The sequence below is a fragment of the Tursiops truncatus genome, chromosome 1 (assembly GCF_011762595.2).
Source record: "Tursiops truncatus isolate mTurTru1 chromosome 1, mTurTru1.mat.Y, whole genome shotgun sequence".
Lineage (NCBI taxonomy): Eukaryota > Metazoa > Chordata > Mammalia > Artiodactyla > Delphinidae > Tursiops > Tursiops truncatus.
In genome coordinates, this window is record NC_047034.1 from 148,450,627 (window position 1) to 148,465,683 (window position 15,057).

The window sequence follows — 15,057 nt, forward strand, 5'->3', positions numbered from 1 at the left end:
GAAGGAAGTGCTCAGTGTCTACACACAGGTCTGGCCCAGGGGAAGGGCTCTGGTGGCTCACCTTCCCATCTTACCCTGGACCTGTGGACACCTCTGGCATCACATGTCCATACGTGTTCCTGTGTGCAGCCCCCCATTCCCACACCAACACCGACATGGCCCACACTGTGCCTTCTGCACAGGTCCACAGCAGCGGATACAGTACACGCCTGAGCACATCACTAATGACCACACGAATCCTGGACATGTCTCACCTCCACCCCATAAACAGGGTCCCACTCAGACACCCCCCACCCTGGAGCACCTTAAGGGACATGCGAGATCCCACAGGATGCTCCGAGGAAGAACGGGGCTGGAGTATCACTTGGAGGGGGGTGGTCTCCAAGTGGGGGGTCTCTCTAGGACAGAAGGTCTGGAGGTGTATCTAGCCATCCTGTCTCTCCTAGTGGCAGGCCTCGTCCCCCCTTCCAGAGTCCTGCTGGGAGGAATGCACCTTTCCATCTGGGAGATCCCATGCCTTGAGAGGTCAGACTTACTGTCGCCATGGGCACCTGCCACCAAACCAAGCATCACGAGTGCGGGCACGAGGGGCACCATCGTCCTCCCTGAGGCTGGCTCAGGGGCCCTCCAGGGCTCCAGCGCCACAACCAGCTACAGTCCAGGACAATCAACCTGTGACAGAGAGAACGGCAGAGCCAATTAGCTGGTACCCACCAATATCTTATTGCCCACATGCCACCTCCTGGCCCCCACTCACCACCAAGACCACCACTCATCGTCATTGACCACCCAGAGCCTAGTTCAACAGGAGGGACACAGAGACACACAGGTGGAGACAGAGACCAAACAAAGCAAGACCGAGACGGAGTAGTCAGCAGACCCACAGAGGCCAGGGACTCCAGAGTCCCTGGGGTCTCCTGTTGCCCCTCCTCTCCCCAGCAGAGCCCGCAGGCTGGGCACAAGCCTCAGAGCACAGCCTTGGTCGTGGCAGACAAGATCTAGGTATCAGAGGCTTGGAGCCAAAGCCACAACCCGTCCGGGCTCGCCAGGACATGCTCTGGACAAGGTGCACCCGCCCCGCCTGGTTACCCTCATCCTACCCAATTCCCATGGCACCTTCCCAGTCCTGGCCACTAGGGAAACCACAGGGAGGCCCTAGTGGCCAGGACTGGGGGTGCTGGACCCTAAGAGTCGACCTCACACCTCCTTGGCCCTTGCCCCAGTGGCCCAGAGCATATCAAGGGGTGGGGTGCCCTTGCTCACAACTGCCATCCGGGCTGAGTCAGGAACCTGGGCATGGGGAAGACCATTCGGGATTGCATGAATGCCCCCAGGCCTTTGCTTACAGGGCTCCTCAGCCAGGTGTGCCCCCGCCGCCCACTCCGCCCAGCACCAGTGTGGAGCCCTAGGCATGGCCACCCCAGACGGTACACATACACCGCTATCACTCTCCAGCACCGGTGGCGAGCTCCCAAGGGTCTCTCTCCCATGGCTCCCTTTCAGGGGGCTTCTGGGGATCTGTGCCAGTGCCCACCAGCTCTGCTTACACCTTGCTCTGGGCCAGGGGCTGGTGCACAAAGCCCCTCATTAATGCTCTGGAGACACAACAGGGCGCAGAAGGGGAGTGAGTGGCGGTGAACACACCTGGGGGCCCCACAGTGGTACCTACGGATTCTGGTGGGAGGGTGGGGATCCGACCCAGGTGCCAGCTAACCCACAACGGTAAGAATATTTGCAAGGAGGTGACAGGGCTGGTGAACAGGAAGAGGCTGGCCTCAAAGATGGCTCTGCTCCTCCCTGGAAATTAGACCCGCCTCAACTGGGACAGTCGAAGGTCATAAGATCAGAGGGCAGGAGGTGAGCAAAGGTGCTGGGACAAAGCAGGTACAACTGTGAAGTGAGGCAGGGGCTGAACACAAAGGGGAAAGGGTGGGAGATGTCCCTTGTCCCAAGATCTCACCGAAAGTCTGAGACAGGCTAAGCAACAAAAGCAGGCCCACTGAAGCAGCATGGTGGGCATCCAGCCCTAGTTGCACCAGGCCTGGCCTTCCGCTCGGTGTGGCGAGACCAGGAAAGAGGAAGTCCCCAGCACCATGCCCCATACGGCCAACTTGGGCTGGAGGACACGCATCACTAAGGCCCTGTCTGTCTGGGCTTTGTCATCATGGCACTGTCGTGCAGCAGTGCGACCAACAATAGAATTCAACTTCCCAGCAGACATCAGGTGGTGAACTGCCTGGCCAGGGTGTCGTGGGGGTATGGCCCCTTGATACAACCATCCTGCAGCTCCTGGTACACATATCAGCGGTGTGTTACACCAAAGGACAGAGGCAGAGGGGACTAGTGCAGACATCACAGGGTGCAACAATACCGTATTCACAGAGGTTTCACTCCCAGGTACAAGCAGTCAGGGTGTGAACCCTCCTCCCAGGGCAGACAACATGGGGGCATAACCCTCAGGAACACACACCACGGGGGACATAGCTCCCTGGTATGGATGTAAAGGGGATGAAGCTACAGAGAAGAGACATTATGGAGGTACAACTGCACAGCAGAATCATCATGGGGTGAAACTCCCCAGTACAATGATCATCGAGGCGTAATTCCCCGTAGCTGCCTTGGTACAGTAATCATGGCAGCGCAGCTCCCAGGGAGAGGCATCACGGAAGTGTAGCAGCCCTGTCCAGACATCAGGTGAGTGTAGACAGACATCATGGGGATGCAGCTGCCCGATGGACGTTATAGGGGTACGTTATCATAGAGGAATAACCCTGTTATACACATCATGGGGGTCAGTCCCCAGTACAGCCATCAAGGGGGTGTTAATTCCAGAGCAGACATCGTGTGGTACACTGTTGGATGAGATTCTGCCCACGGGTGTCAGAGAAACTGGGCTTGCCTCTGGTAACCCCACCCCCACTGTAACAAAAACAAGTGGCCGTGACTTGGGGACCCCAGGGTCCCCCTGTGTATCTGGGTCTGGAGTGCCTAGGATACTGTTCAGATGCAAAAAGTAGGACAGACAGAGGTGAAGAAGTTGAAAACAATGACATTCCCTCCCAGAGAGCTCTTCCCAGCGGTCCACGGACACGAGGACACCCAGAGAGACGGGGAGACGCGGGGACACACAGACATGGACACGTTCTCAGGGAACTACTCAGGCAACCACAGAGCTGTCCGGGCCAGGGCCTCTCCCTCACCAGCTCCTGGTGTGAGCAAGCTGCCTCCGCCCCAGACTCTGGGCACACAGCCTGCCCCAGTGTCAGGCGGCGCAGGCCACTCCCAGCTCCAGGGCCCCGCATAGGAGGAGTCCTGGCTCCTGGGTCTGGCCTCCGTCTAGACGCTGGCCCTGCCCCCACCCCAGAGTGCTCAGGGTCACCTGTGGGGAGGTGGCGGGAGGGGAGCAGGGGGGTGGACCGACGCTAGCCTTGCTGGGGTAGCTGAGAACCTTCTGAAATCAGTGCAACGGCGTTAAGAGCAGAGCGTCCACTTCCGCCCACGGCTGGGTGAGTCTGGGCTCTCAACGGCCGAGATGAAAATACGGCCTGAGCACTTGCACACTCAGCTCGTCTCTGAATTGCACCGCGGACCATCGGTTCTACCAACTGACACACTTGGGCAGGAAAACAATTCCATACTGAACAATATTGTACAATATCATCAAATGTCATTTTTCTACACTCAGAATGGTTTTAACATACCCTTTTTCTTTGCTACATCAGTGTAAAGCTGCCGACTGCCCTTTCTTGGGAAGAGCTGTCCTTTATTCTGAAATTACGTCCTTGGTGCTAAAATGTCCTTTCTTGTAGGAAGTGATGGTGATAGCAGATACCAGTTGTTTTTTTTATGATGTCCTTACTTGGCAAGATAAAAAATTTTGCCAACCCCATGTCTGGCCCCCAAGTACTTTTGGAAACTGTACTGGTTTGTGAAACTGAAGAGCCTGGGAATCACTGCTCTGAGGGAAAAGGAAGGAGCAGGCCCCACACCGAGCCACAGGATTCGAATACAAACGTCACAGAAAGGCCTGTTACCCAGAGGCTAGGTCACCGCCATGCGGCCCACCCAACCACCCCTGCCAGCCTCAGTGGGGGGCCCCCCAGGAGAGACCATGTGACGCCAAACATGCAGGGGTGGTTCCCTGGCTGGAGAACATCTGGGATCATTCCGAGGCGGCCTCATGAATATGAAAACACAAATTGATTTGTTTCCCTTGGGCACGTGTTATTACTCACAAATATTAATTAGTCTCCAAATACCACCTGTTCCTACAGCCTCCTCCCTGCTTCCTCCCCAGGCCAGGACCCTGGCTCTCAGGAGGCTGCGGCCCCAAAATGGGCATCAGCAGAAGGAGGGGTATCCAGGGCCCCAAGGAGCGGCCGGCTAAGGGGAGAGGCCAGCGCTTGGGGCAGAGGAGCGTGAGAGCAGGCAGAGCCCCGAGCTGTTCATCTTCTAACCGGTGGGCAGCTAACCCTTTTGTCACGTCCCGGACACTTCACCACGTGGCACTGCAGCAGTGGCCGGGGAAGCGGAAACAGGCCTTGTTACACTTGGGAAGGGAAAACCAACATGTTTCCAACTCTCACCAAACCAACCACCAGATTACGACGGGAATAAATCAGTCTCAGCCGTGACCCCAGCTCCGGGAAGGGAGGCTGCGGCAGGCTGCCTTTGCTCCTCCAGCCAGTTGGCCAGAGACTGTGAGCACGGCCAGGATCTGCCCACCCTCCCTCCTTCTCGAAGCTGGGAACTTACTTACCCTCTGGCAGCCCTCAGCTCTTCGGTCTCCCCTGCAAGAGGACGAGGAGCTTAGGAAGAGCATCCCAGAGTCTTGGGGGTGGGGCACAAGCTCCAGCAGAGGCTTAGCTCTGGGGGCGGAAGACCAAGGGAGCCAGCAGAGGCACCTTCCTACAGCTAAAACCCCTAAGCCACCAGCCGTCCAGCCTCCTTCCTCTGGAGAGCGGAGCCTCCCTTGGGTTAATGTTCACCAACGTGGCTGCGTCTAGGCCTCTGCACCCACTCTTCTCTCCGTTGTAAAGAATGCCTTGTCCTGGCCTCAGCCACCTACTCACCCACCAGAACTCAGCTCCCGTGGCCTATCACTGTGAACCTTCCCTGCGTGGCCCTCCCCAGTTTCCCAGGTTTGTATAGCACAGTGAAGGCAGCAAGAAGTGGTGTAGAACAGTGCTTCTCAACCCAGGGTGATTTTGCCCTGTTATGGGACAGTAGGCGATGTCTGGAGACATTTGTGATTGTCCGACGGGGATGGGGGAGGAGGTGCTACTGGCACTGTAGGAAGAAGCGAGAGATGATGCTAGACATCCTACAGTAACGGGCCAGGCCCTACAACAAAGGGTCATCTGGTCCAAAATGTCAACAATACTGAGGTTGAGAAACCCTGATGCAGACGGCAAGATCCTTTGCCCATGTCACCTAAGGCCTGCTGCCCTGGTCCCTGCCCCAGAACTCAGTCCCTATGGGTACCCTGGGCCCCAATACCCCAGGTAGGCTTGACATATATTAGCTGTACCTAGGCCTTGGGATCTCACAGCACCTTCCCCTCCCCCTCCAAGTCAGTCTTGCCTCCAGAGCCGGGCCGTACAGCACACCCCACCCCTACCCCTTCAACAGGCCATCAACAAGTGGCCTCCCCAGAGGACAGAGGGCTCCAATTTCAGGCACCTTTTATGGTGAGACTGGGCTCCCAGGAAGGTCAAACTCATCATCTGAGGATAGCCAGGTGAAAGGTATCTCCACACCCACCCTCCCCATCTGACCTTTCCAACCTGTGACCCAGCCTTCCTGCCGCACCTTCTCCATAGCCCCATAGCTCACCTCACCACGCACGGGGTCTGGCCCCCAGTAGATACCCAATACATGCTCATTTCCCTTCCACGCCCAGACCAGACCCATCTCTTCCACAGCCCTCTTCGCCAGCCATCATGCAGAACTGTCCAGTGGGCCCTACTGGGCCCTGAACCAGAAGGCAGGGTGATGAACAAGACAGTCATGGGCTCTGTCTTCAAGGAGCTTACAGAGGATGGCCCAACCAGAACACATCCTCCCCAATCCCACTCCTCCTCCAGGTCCCCATCTCCGTGACAAGCACCGCCATGATCACCCACCCAAGCCAGCCAGGCCTCCGCAAATTCTCCCTTTTCCTCATCCCATGTATATCACTGGTCAATACGTTTGAATCTGCCCTGGCTCCACCCCAACCACTGCCGTGTTAGGAAGACGTCATCAGCGCCCATGTCTTCGGTGGGCTTCCTGCCCCTGGTCACTCCCTTCCAGCCCATCCTGCAAACAAACCAAGGCCCCCTTTCAGCTTACAAAAATGCAGATCTGATCAAGGCCCGCAGCTCTGTTAGCTTCTTTATCCCCCAGGAGACATGCAGATAATGTTTCATGAATGAACAAGCGAATGGGCAACGGGTAGATGAATGTGTGGATGTTGCTTCTCTGCTTACGAACCCTCAGTGCCTTCATACCACCCTCAGGAGAGGCTACAGTCTTTATTTAGCCTGACAACCAAGGCCCAGCACACTCTGACTCCAACCTAACTCCCCAACCTCATTCCCTGTAACTCCAACCCACACGTCTGTGCTTCTAGCAGAAAGAAAGAAGTGGACCTCAAAGAGACGAAGAAGGATGGGCCCAGATCCTGTGAGTACCTTGCTCTTTCTACCACAACCTACAGTTCGGAACAGTCTTTTCTACAGAAACACGGTGAATGGGAAGCATAGAGATCCTGGTGTAAGTCCTAGAATGTTACCCGGAAGCCTATTTCACACCTACTGCAGCTGACGAGCTGTATATCATTCCCCATTCACCTCCGTCACCCACTCTGGCCAGAAACCCAGGAGCCATCCTCAACACCTCCCCTCCCTCATGCCCCACATTCAACCCTTCACCATGTCCTGTCTACTTGGTTTCCCTAAATAACACTCAAATCCCTTCTCTCCACCTCCATCACCGCCTTCCTGGTCCAGGCCTCCATCACCTCTCTGCCACACGCACACTGGATCATTCACGCCCCTAGTGACAACCCTTCCACAGCTCTCCACCGGCCTAAGTCAAAATCCAAGCTTCGGGCTTCCCTGGTGGTGCAGTGGTTAAGAATCCGCCTGCCACTGCACGGGACACGGGTTCGAGCACTGGTCTGGGAAGATCCCACATGCCACGGAACAACTAAGCCTGCGTGCCACACAATTAAAGCCTGCGCGCTGCACAACTACTGAAGCTTGCACGCCTAGAGCCCGTGCTCCTCAATAGGAGAAGCCGCTGCAATGAGAAGCCTGCGCACCGCAACAAAGACGCGGCAACCAGATAAAAGCTTGCGCACAGCAACGAAGACCCAACGCAGCCAAAAATAAATAAATTAAATAAAATAAATTAAAAAAAAAAATCCAAGCTTCTTGGCCTGGCCCTCGGCACCCCTGCCTGGCCACAACCGGGGGGACACTCACCAGGACTCTGACTGCTCACGCCCGTCACTCTTGGACAACCAGCACTGAGGGCAGGGCACTGGGGCCTCTGCTCCTTCCTGGAAAGAGAGAAAAGGATAAGGAAACGTTAAGAATTTCATTACAGCAGAGCAGGTATTGACACAGAAAGACATTCAAAATTTGCTGTTTACGAAGGGGGAAGAAAAAGCAGGTTATGGAACTGTTCCTGCAGGACGAGCCCCATTTAGAAAAATGCCCATCTCTTCACTTCATTTACTCACTTCTTCCATATTCCTGAGCACCTACTACGCGCCAGGCTTTCTGCCAGGCACCCTGCATATAGCCGTGAACAACACAGACCAAGTCCCTGACCTCAGCAGAAAAACTTGTGTCCGAACTCCTCAGCACCACCCTCCAGCACGGCAGTCGGCGCCGCCCACCTCTGTAGCCCAATCTGGCCACGCTCCCTCTCGCCAGCCAGCCAGCCAGCCAGCCAGCCAGCCAGCCAGCCAGCCCGCCCGAAAACTTCCTCTTCTGGTCCTCAAATGTGCCATCCTCTTGCAGTCTCTCAGCCTTGCCCGGGCCCTATGCCACTGCCTGGACCGCACTCCTCACCTCTTCTAGCCAGTGACCCCTCGGATCTCAGAGCCAACAGCATTTTCCAGGATGTCCTGGACTACACGCCTGGACCTTGCCTTGGAGTGGTGACCACGACATGATTGATATGATTTATTTATTTACACAACTGCCGAGTGGCCGCTGAGTCACAACCATAAGCTCAGTGCGTGCTGGCTCACCTCCGTGTCCCCAGCACCCAGCAGAGAGCCGGCACATAGTAGGTGCTCCCTCAAGATATGCTGACTGAGCAGATGAACGCGCGAATGAGCTCGCAGGAAACAGCCCAGCCTGGGAGGGCCGTGCCAGCACCCGTGCAGCCTTCAAAGAAGCTTCAGAAGCAATATTTATTTTTGCCTCTCTGCTGCTCTATAATTTTTATTTATTTATTTATTTTTTATTTTTTTATTTTTTGCGGTACACGGGCCTCTCACTGTTGTGGCCTCTCCCGTTGCAGAGCACAGGCTCCGGACGCACAGGCTCAGCGGCCATGGCTCACGGGCCCAGCCGCTCCGCGCCATGTGGGATCTTCCCGGACCGGGGCATGAACCTGTGTCGCCTGCATTGGCAGGCGGACTCCCAACCACTGCGCCACCAGGGAAGCCCTGCTCTATAATTTTTAAAATGAAGGTGTGCCACTGGACACCTCCTCCGCTGGCACACACAGGGCGACAGAGCCCGGCGCCTTCCTTCCAGGACAATTACTGAGCTCTCACCAGCGTGGGCCCCGTCCTGAGTGGGGGCAGGGGTCGGACACGCCCACACCCTCTCACCTGGCACCTGGGAACCAGCCTCGCTCGAGACCAACCGCGTCTGCAACACAGGGGAGTTCCTCGTGCCTGAGCATGGCCAGGACAGGCCTGGCCAACCCACGACCACCCGCGCTGACCCTGCAGCCCACACCCTCCCTGGCCTCCATCACCCCTCCCCCCACAGCTCACAACCCCGGTCTCAGGATGGCCGCAGGCTTCCGTCTCCCAGCCCCCCAGCTTCTCCGCAAAGTTCCCTGTGGCCTCCCTGCTCCCAGCACACAGGCTGCCGGGCGGGTCTGGCCAGACAAACCAGCTTCCGTGTCCCAAACTCAAAGGCCCGTTTGTCCGGCGACGCCTGCCGGGGCCTCACAGGGCCAGATGTGGGGCTGTCAGCTCCACCGTTGCTCAGGGACCCTGGGGCAGAGGGGCAGAGTCTGAGGTAGAGAACGGGGAGGGTCCCCCAAGCCAGTTGCCCTCCTGCCACGCCTGAGGCCACACCAGGAGCACTGGGCTTGGCACCTGGACCCAAGCTGAGCAGAAGCCACACCTGGATAGAGGAATGTGCCCCAGATGGCCTGGAGGTGGGTCAGGGAACAGACAGAACAGGAACAGAACCCTGCACCTGGAAAGACCCTACAGCACAAAGAGGATTCTAGAAGAGCCAGATCAGCACCTGGAACCACCAGTGTCCCAAATGACCCAGGAGGGCGATCAGAACCACCTGTCAGAGTCACCAGCAGCAGCTCCCAGAAGCACCCCAGACACAGCAACAATCAGGGCTGCCGGGTGTGCCCAGGAGACCAACTAGAAAGCTACTCAGGAACGGCCTGACCGGTACCGGACCCAAGTTAGGAGTCACTGCTTGGCACCCACAAAGGCCTCATAAGGGGTGAGGTTGGCAGCCATGACCAAGATCAGGTACGCAGGCCTTGGCACCCAGCCGGAGCTGGCCCCTGGCAGGGCTCTCCGTCATTTGCCAAGCCTGGAACCTGGCCTGACAGCGGGACGAGGAGTAAGCTGAAATCTAGAGGAGCACGGACGCCCCTCTAGAGCAGCCCCCAGGCAGCCCTGGTAGCTGCACCGCAACAGTCCCCAGAAACAGCTAAAACACTGCCGAGGAGCCCAAACCATCGTTCTCAGACCTGGAGGTTGTGGACACAGAGTCTGGGTGCATCCGGACCTCAGAGGCAGACACCCCACTAGAGGGCCCAGGGCCCAGGGTGGGTAGGGGGGACAGGGAACCCAACACACCAAAGCTGCTCCTTCTCAGAATCCCCTTCCACCCACTCCCAATGTGGGGTCTCTTCCCCAGGGCTTCATCCTCTAGCCTTCTCACACCAGCCCACCTGAAGGTCAAATACACCTGAGCAACACACACAGTCCCAGCGATGACATGAGGGCTGAGGGCTGGGCACTTGGGTTAGGTTAGCCAGCTACCCTAAGCTCAGAATTGCAGCTACTTTAGGTGAGCAGGTGCCCAAACCTTAACAATGTCTAGTTTTTAAAGCCGCTCCCACTGAGATTCTGATGGGGATGGTTTGCACCTCGCCCTTTGAGGATTATTACAATAACAACTGCTAACGCTGAGATGGCAGTGCTTATTAGATGCCAGGCCCTATTCTAAGAACTTTCTGCACATTAACTTCAATCCTCACAACAACCCTGTGAGACATGGAAGTTTGTTATACCCATCTGACAAGTGGGAAAACTGATTTAGAGATGTTACGCCACTTGCTCAAGGTCACGCTGCTATTAAGCGGAGTTGAACCCAGCGGTTTGAAACTAGAGTCTGCGCTCCTCACCACTGAGGTTGTCTTCTCTTGAACACAGCTCTACACCCTCTCGTATAACTCTCCATCCTTCCTCTGGCGCAGACCTCTCTCCCCAACTCCAGATCCTCACACACAACCACCTCCTATAAGTCCCCCACCCGACCCTCAAATGCTCCAAGCATCTCAAAAACAACATGTCCAGCCCTGAGCTCATTATCTGTGCCCCAAATCTACCTCTCATCCTCAAGTCCCCAGCTCAGTGAAGGCCTGACCCACTCACTCCCAGGAACCTGGACCCCTTCCTCTTCCTCACCCCCACATCCAATAAATCATCCTGCCCTAATAAATGTGCCTTCTAAGTGGCTCCATGCTACCAAGCCACAATTCTCTCTCACCTGACTTACTTGTACCCTTCTCCTCACTGGGTATCCTGTCTCCATTTGCTTCCCGTAGCCACAGAATCCTCTTCCAGAAGCATGAATCTGATCATAGCACATTCCACACCACACCACACACACACACACACACACACACACACACACACACACACACACACACACACACCCCCTCAAGCTTTAATTCTTTGATATCTCCCTTTTGTGTTCTCACAGTAAAGTTACAGTAACTTAACAGGTCAGTAGAGATCCTCTGTGATTTGCCGTATCTCTGAACACGCCACTAGTGATAAGATCTCTGAGTGTTTAGTCATATTGTTTTCTTTTCTGCCTAGAGTGCCCTTTCTTCAATTGGAAAACTCTTATTCATCCCTCAAAACGCAATTCAGATAGCCTGTTTTCTTGGTCTTCTTTGAGACTCATCTCTCCTTGACCTCTGAACTCTCCCCTGCCTCGTGGTGAACTCCCCCCATCTTGTAACCTCAGCTCAAAATTGCGGCTGCTTTAGGTGAGCTGTTGCTGAGCTCAACCTCAGCGGCTCCTAAGGGGTGGGCTGCCTCTTTTACACAGTTGTTAGTTCCACAGGAAGCATGGCAGCCTGGCTGAAAGTGCCTAGCCCAAAGTCTGGCACACACTCGGCAATCAATAAGAGGTTACTGAATTGCTCTGCCTTCCCATGATGCAATCTGTTCCCTCCGGGACCATAAGCTCCTCAAGGGCAGGGCCCTGGCTGCAAGCTTGGCCAAAGAACACGGCAGTGTCAGTCACATGGGAAGCGACCGCTACTGCTGCTGACACACTGCCACACAGTCCCCTTAGATTCTCACGACAGCCTTGGGAACTGGCCAAGGTTGGATGACCTCTCCCATTTTACAGGGGGTGAAACTGAGACTCAGGGAGGAAGGGATCTCCTCAAGTTCTCAAACTGGAAAATGAAGGGGCTGTAGTATGTGTCACAGCCTCTGTAGGAAGAGGTCTGGGTCCCATCTCCCTCTGACTAAGGGCCCTCAGTACTGGACTCCTACAGTTAGGACTGATGGGAGAAAGAGTGGAGGGAGCGCAGAGAGCCAAGGCCAGCATTTTGCTACCCATCAGTAACAATTCCCAAGAAAAGTAGCGAGTCTACTCTTACAGCAACCACCCCCCGCCACCGCCCCAACTGGTTCACCAGCACCCAAATCCAGCCTCCTCTCCTAGAAGCCCTGGACACCACACCCACCCTCACTAAGTGCACAAGGTTGACAAGAGGGGAGGCCAGGAGCTGCAGGCGGAAGGAGGGAGGAAGGAATTGTATGAAAACAATTTCCTTGTTAAAGGAAATAAAAGAGGGAAGAGGAAGAGCAAATGGAAAAGAAAACAGAACTACAGAGACATTTCAAATGTCTCTGAGCAAGCAAAAATGTGCGAGAAAGTGTGTGCACACGATTCCCTGGTGGCACAGTGGTTAAGAATCCGCCTGCCAATGCAGGGGACATGAGTTTGAGCCCTGGTCCGGTACGATCCCACATGCCGTGGAGCAACTAAGCCCGTGCGCCACAACTACTGAGCCCGTGTGCCACAGCTACTGAAGCCCGTGCGCCTAGAACCCGTGCTCCACAACAAGAGGAGTCACCACAAGGAGAAGCCCACGCACCACAACGAAGAGGAGCCCCCCACTCGCCACAACTAGAGAAAGCCCGCGCACAGCAACGAAGACCCAACGCAGCCAAAAATAAATAAATAAATAAATAAATAGACGTATTAAAAAAAAAGAAAAGAATGCATGAGACTGCAAGTGTGCACACACCCTCCCTGGACTGTGCATAGGGGTGCAGTGAGAGCACAAGCAAGCACACAGACTGGTACATGGGTGTGCAAGCACAGCAGATTTCTGAGCTCTGGCTGCCATGCAGGCCCAAGTGTGCAAGTGTGAGGGCACTCAGGAGACAAGTGGATGTGGAGTGGGGGTGAGGGGTGGGAGGGTGAGCTGAGTGTGGAAATGAGAGGGCTGTGAGTGTGTGGCCTGGGCCTGGGGCTGCGGAGGTGGGGGGCTACGCCTGGGGAGGTACACCGGCTCCTTGTTGAAGCCCTGGGCTCATTCATATAATCAGTGAAAAACGGGGATTTTCCTGCTTCCTGAAGCAGGCGCTGATAAGGAGCCAAGCATAGAATTTCCTGAGGTTTTCTGACAGAACCCTGCTCTGGATCCCAATGGATCCCTCATGCCTCTCAAAGGATCCCTCAGCAGATCTCCTTCCTTCTCAGGGGATCCCTCACCATTGAGGATCCCCCTGGAAGCATCAGCCGTTGATCCTTCTCCAGGCCTCACACCCCAACGCACTTCTCGGGATTCTCTGGCCAGATCCCGCACCAGGTCACTCTGGATCCCTGCCCCCATCTGCTCAGGAGCCGAAGTGGAGCCTTCATCACCAGCACGCAGCAGTCCAGCCTCCCAGGCCTGCCCCGCAGCCCCCAGGGGAATCCAGAGGACCACCTCCTCCCTCCCCTCCTGCCAGCAGCCTCCCTTCCTTTTCACAGCTCAGACAGGTACCAGGCTCCCACCCACCAACCTGCTCCAACTCGGGGCCCTGCACTGGGGGTGAGGGGGGGGGATGTTGAAAACGGAAGAAAAACTAGCCCCTCCCCCACCCTGGGGTGGAAGAACCAGAGGGGCAGCATTCCAGAGAAACGGTGAGGAGGCCAGCCAGCAGAGGGGCGGCAGAGACTCCAGTCAGTGGGAGACAGAGACACCAAGAGACCAGCGAGAGACACGACAGAAACCCGGGAAGGGAGACCCAGGGATGGGGGAGGGAGCACAGAGAGACCTGGGAAGAGAGAAAAGACACCCGGGGAGAGCACAGAGAGACCCGGGGAGAGAACACAGAGACCTGGCAAAGAGCACAGAGAGCCGGGAGAAAGAACACAGAGACCCAGGGAGCGAGAACAGGGAGACCCCGAGAGAGTCGCAGCCAGCTGAGAGACTCCGGGATTACTGGGGCGGGGGAGGGGGTGGGGTGGGGATAAGACTGGGAGGCCGTGACACAGGGAGACAGAGATACAGAGACGTGGAAGGGCACAGAGAGGCACCGACACACGGAGGGAAACGGAGAAAGAAGCTGAGACAGGATCGTGGGCCAGCGATGAGGACCGCGGCACACACAAGCACGGGACGGGACGCGGGGCGGCGACTGAGTGAACTTTCCGGAGCGGGTCCGAGTGGACACGTCCTCACGGGACAGATCGCTCCAGGGCCTTCGGGTCGTGGCACCCGGGTGGGGGCGGGAACAGCCCGGCCCGGCCCCTCCCTCCCCAGCCCGCGCCGGCGACCCCGCGGGGTGGGGGATTCCAAACTCACGCCCCGCGCACCCCGGGACCGCACGTGCGCCCGAGCCGCGAGCGAGACGGGGGCGCGGCGGCTGCGGATCCCCTGCCGACTGGGAGGGGGCGCCTGTGAGGCGGGGGCGCGGCCTGGACCCGCCCGGAGCTGGGGTGGCTGAGGGAGGTCGAGGGCCGCCCCCGGAGAGCGTCCGCGCTGGTAGTAGGGGGAGACGAGGCGGGACCCAGGAAGGGAAGCACGGATGCAAAAGGGAAACTTTGCGCTGGGTGGGGGGGCGCGGGCTGCGGCTCAGGTGCGGCGGGAGGGAGGGGGAGAGGGGGAGGAAGGGAAAGGCGGCGAGGGGCGGCGGGGAGCTAGCCAGCCGGCGGCGGGGTGGGGGGGCGCGTCTGCCGCGGGGTAACGCGGGGAGGAGCCGCCGGGCTTGGGGCGGGGGGGCTTAGCCGAGCCTGCGGGCGCGGCAGGTGGGGGCGCGGCCCGGCCTAATCGGCACCCCCCAGCCCCCCGGGACCGCCCCCAGCTCCGCTCGGCGGACGCGGAGAGAGGGCGGGGGAGTGGGAAAGGACGGATGCGGAGGGAACTGGAAAGGGGCCCGGGGGTCACTCACCGCCTATCCAGGGGCCGTCGGTCCGCATGTCCCCCCCAAGCCGCTGGGGCCGCTGCTCCTGCTCCTCTTCTGCCGCCGCCGCCGCCACCGAATCCCACTCCCGCCACAGCCACCCGAGCTGGAGCCGGAGCCGGAGCCGGAGCCGCCGCCTCTGC

The 15,057-nt window shown here is 57.4% G+C and overlaps 1 protein-coding gene across 9 annotated transcripts in view; it reads right to left on the bottom strand.

Moving 5' to 3' along the window:
* The window catches only part of PTPRF (protein tyrosine phosphatase receptor type F), an 85,866-nt gene extending 70,828 nt beyond the window's left edge, over positions 1-15,038 (bottom strand). For 2 of the 9 annotated variants that reach the window (XM_073790905.1, XM_073790904.1), the window contains exons 1-3: positions 13,239-13,387; positions 8,837-8,876; positions 7,470-7,546 (exon numbers count right to left, since the gene is read on the bottom strand). In XM_073790905.1, the coding sequence (XP_073647006.1) occupies positions 7,470-7,546; positions 8,837-8,876; positions 13,239-13,359 (238 nt within the window). In that variant the 5' untranslated portion in view covers positions 13,360-13,387. Of the gene's footprint in view, positions 1-536; positions 673-757; positions 942-7,469; positions 7,547-8,836; positions 8,877-13,238; positions 13,389-14,902 lie in introns of those variants that run through there. The other 7 variants (XM_073790900.1, XM_073790903.1, XM_073790901.1 and 4 more) reach the window with 6 other exon arrangements.
* Between the last annotated feature and the right edge of the window lie 19 nt (positions 15,039-15,057).